The sequence below is a fragment of the Penaeus vannamei genome, chromosome 20 (genome assembly GCF_042767895.1).
Source record: "Penaeus vannamei isolate JL-2024 chromosome 20, ASM4276789v1, whole genome shotgun sequence".
Lineage (NCBI taxonomy): Eukaryota > Metazoa > Arthropoda > Malacostraca > Decapoda > Penaeidae > Penaeus > Penaeus vannamei.
This window is the reverse complement of record NC_091568.1, coordinates 40,762,937-40,765,915: the sequence shown is the minus strand read 5'-3', so window position 1 is coordinate 40,765,915 and position 2,979 is coordinate 40,762,937. Positions and strand designations below refer to the sequence as shown.

The 2,979-nt window shown below is 38.4% G+C and overlaps 1 protein-coding gene across 1 annotated transcript in view; it reads right to left on the bottom strand.

The window, feature by feature from the left end:
* LOC113804568 (uncharacterized) overlaps window positions 1-2,979 on the bottom strand; it is a gene marked incomplete in the record, with an annotated part of 50,758 nt that overhangs the window by 35,943 nt on the left and 11,836 nt on the right. Inside the window, 1 exon segment of the mRNA XM_070135539.1 lies at window positions 2,545-2,713. Within this exon segment, the coding sequence (XP_069991640.1) occupies window positions 2,545-2,713 (169 nt within the window).

Below are 2,979 nucleotides of genomic sequence, written 5' to 3'. Positions count from 1 at the left end.
AAACCCGATGGATATTAATTGGTGGCAGATGTCCATTTTGTGCTTGAGTTTCATTGAAATAAGAATTGGATTTATAGTTCATTAGAGCAATTCAAATTTACCCATTTTACTACTATGAATATAAGATCGTTATCACGAAAGAAAATAGAATATTTCATAAATAATCATGTTTCCCTTGTAAGAAAGCCTACTTGTGCCTTGTAATTATCATATGATCAAACTGCATCTTGAGTGACTGACTACAACTTTCTATAACAATCACCTTTTCTCCAATCTATAAAAAATGAATATCAGTTGTCAGAATTTTTTTTTAACAATGCAGTGTCTGAATGCAAATTGCAAGGTTTATTTATCCAAGTAAATTTTATATCGGACTGCAAATCTTTAGGTAATATCTTTAATACTGTCTTCTATATCATATGCGTAGGGACATAAAAGGTGAATGTTGAATAGATATCTTTTGGATGATTTTGTTGCTTATTTACAGGTATGAGAGCATGACTTGCTCCAAACGCTACCCTACACAACATGCAACAGTTATGCGTGAAGAGCAACATTGCACAGAAATGTTTCAAAATACCACCGATTTTTCAGCAATAAAAAGACAACATAGCTCAACTCCCACCCTTTTTTTGTAATTTTTTTGTAAGATTTGTAAAACCTACAACTACACGCCTAGAAATACGAGACCAGGATCTTCACATCAACAGCAGAGGGCAGAACCATCACTATATCACAGACCAGGAACATCACAAGAATTGATAGAAATTTAAAGAGACAGTCCATTAACTTAGGATTCCAAGCAAATCATATTTGAAACAGATAATCTTGAAGAAATGTGTACAGAAAATAGAGGTACGAACTTTCTTACTTTAATTTGATGCTAGTCTTAGTTTTCAATTTTGGGAACATTGGGAGGCATAAAAAAATGATTAATATGAATAAGTTTTTAATGCCTTGTCTTTAATCATATAGGTACGTCTGGGATGAAGGGAAGGAAAAGGTGGTCTTCAGAAGCATCTGAGAAGTTTATATTATTATTTACAGAACACTTTAAACAGTTAGGAGGCAAAGCAGTGCAGCGATAAAAAAAAAAGGCATAAGATAATTAGCATTATGAAAACATTAGTAAGAGTCTCAGTTTCATGAAATACACATTATATAATATATAATAGATATTTTGAAACCTAAGAGATGTCTAAAATAGTTTCTTAAATATGATTACGAAAAACATGACAAGAAGAAAAAAGGAAAGAAAAAACATGAAAAATCACAAAAGAGCGAATTTCACGCGCGACATTTCTCTTCTCTCCGACATGTTGGTGATAGAATAGTGAGTACGACAGTTTTTACTGAACATTATTGTCGCGCCGTCTGGCAGCGGAGAGTGTCGTCTTCGGTACGGACACGGTGGATTAGGATTAAACTAAATACGGTATTAAGAGTTAAGGACGCTACAGTAGACGCCCATAGACATAGATAGATATATAGATATATAAGTAAATAAAGAAATACATCTTTATCTTCATGTGTGTGTGTCGAGAGTAAACTCCTCTTTTTGAACCCAACATGGCGTCCCAAGATGCTCCGTTGGTTCAGGAAATCACGCGAAATTCCTTGCACGAGGAGCGGAGCGATGAGAAATGGCGTGGAGATATAAGGGTGATCACTCACTCGCGTGCGCCACTTCCTCCTTCGTCACTTCTCTGGGAGGTCCTGATGGCGGTAACCCTTCTTACATCCTTCATTCTAGATATAGCTTTCCACGTCTAACCAATTCAAAAAAAAGAAAAAAGAAAAAAAAAAGAAAAAAAAAATGTGGATAAATAAACAATCGGCATTTACTTATTTCTGAGCCTGGTGTGGCACTGAGCTTACTTGGCATATGCTGTTCTGGTGCCAACGGTATATGTCTCTCCATTCCCTTGCCAGACATATGAGAATATAATATAAAACGAGCATTTAGTTTATAAATCGTGAAAAAAATTGTTGATTATTGTGTGCGTATGCTAGGTGTGTGAGGATGAGAGGGGGGGCATGAGGGTATAGAAGCCTGTAATATTTCCGTTATTATTCTAGATTCTGTAAGATACTATATACGATGAGTCGTCCACCTCGCACCATCTTCAGGACTTTTTTTTCTTAATATAAATATTTTTTTCTTCTTTTCTTTAATATCTCCTTAAGTGTATACTTTCATGGCAACAAACAATTCAATAAATTCAACCTCTAACTCGCTTTCTCTCTCTCTCTCTCTATCTCTATCTCTATCTCTATCTCTATCTCTATCTCTCTCTCTCTCTCTCTCTCTCTCTCTCTCTCTCTCTCTCTCTCTCTCTCTCCTTCCTCCCTCTCTCCCTCTCTCCCTCTCTCCCTCTCTCCCTCTCTCCCTCTCTCCCTCCCTCCCTCCCTCTCCCTCTCCCTCTCCCTCTCCCTCTCCCTCTCCCTCTCCCTCCCTCCCTCTCTCTCCCTCTCTCTCTCTTTCTCCTTTAAATCCACAAACCTGAACGTAAATAAATAACCCAACCTAAAGATAACACTTACTGCCCAACAGTACCCAAGGCGCGGTAGGCTATGGCGGGGTACGGTCTGCGGCACGGTACACGGTACTCGGGCCACCTCTCCTCCAGCAGCACCCAGCACTCCGCCAGCCGCGTCCCCGAATAAGCCACTCCAGCACAAAGGATGATGATGAGAGGTACTCCAACCCAGCCTGAGGTATGGGTTAGGTGAGTCAGGTGACCCGTGTTCGTGTTGGCAAATGGAGAAAAAATGGAGGAAAATGGAGAGATGTATTTAAACGGTTTTGAATGTGTATCTTGGTCAGAAATATTGTGAATGAGAATGGATAGATTCACAATATTAGAGATGTATTTAAACAATCTCGAAATACATGTATGGGTGTCTTCGCAATACAAGAGATGTATTTAACCGGATTCGAATTAGTCTTCGTCAGAAATGCATGAATCAAAAGAGATA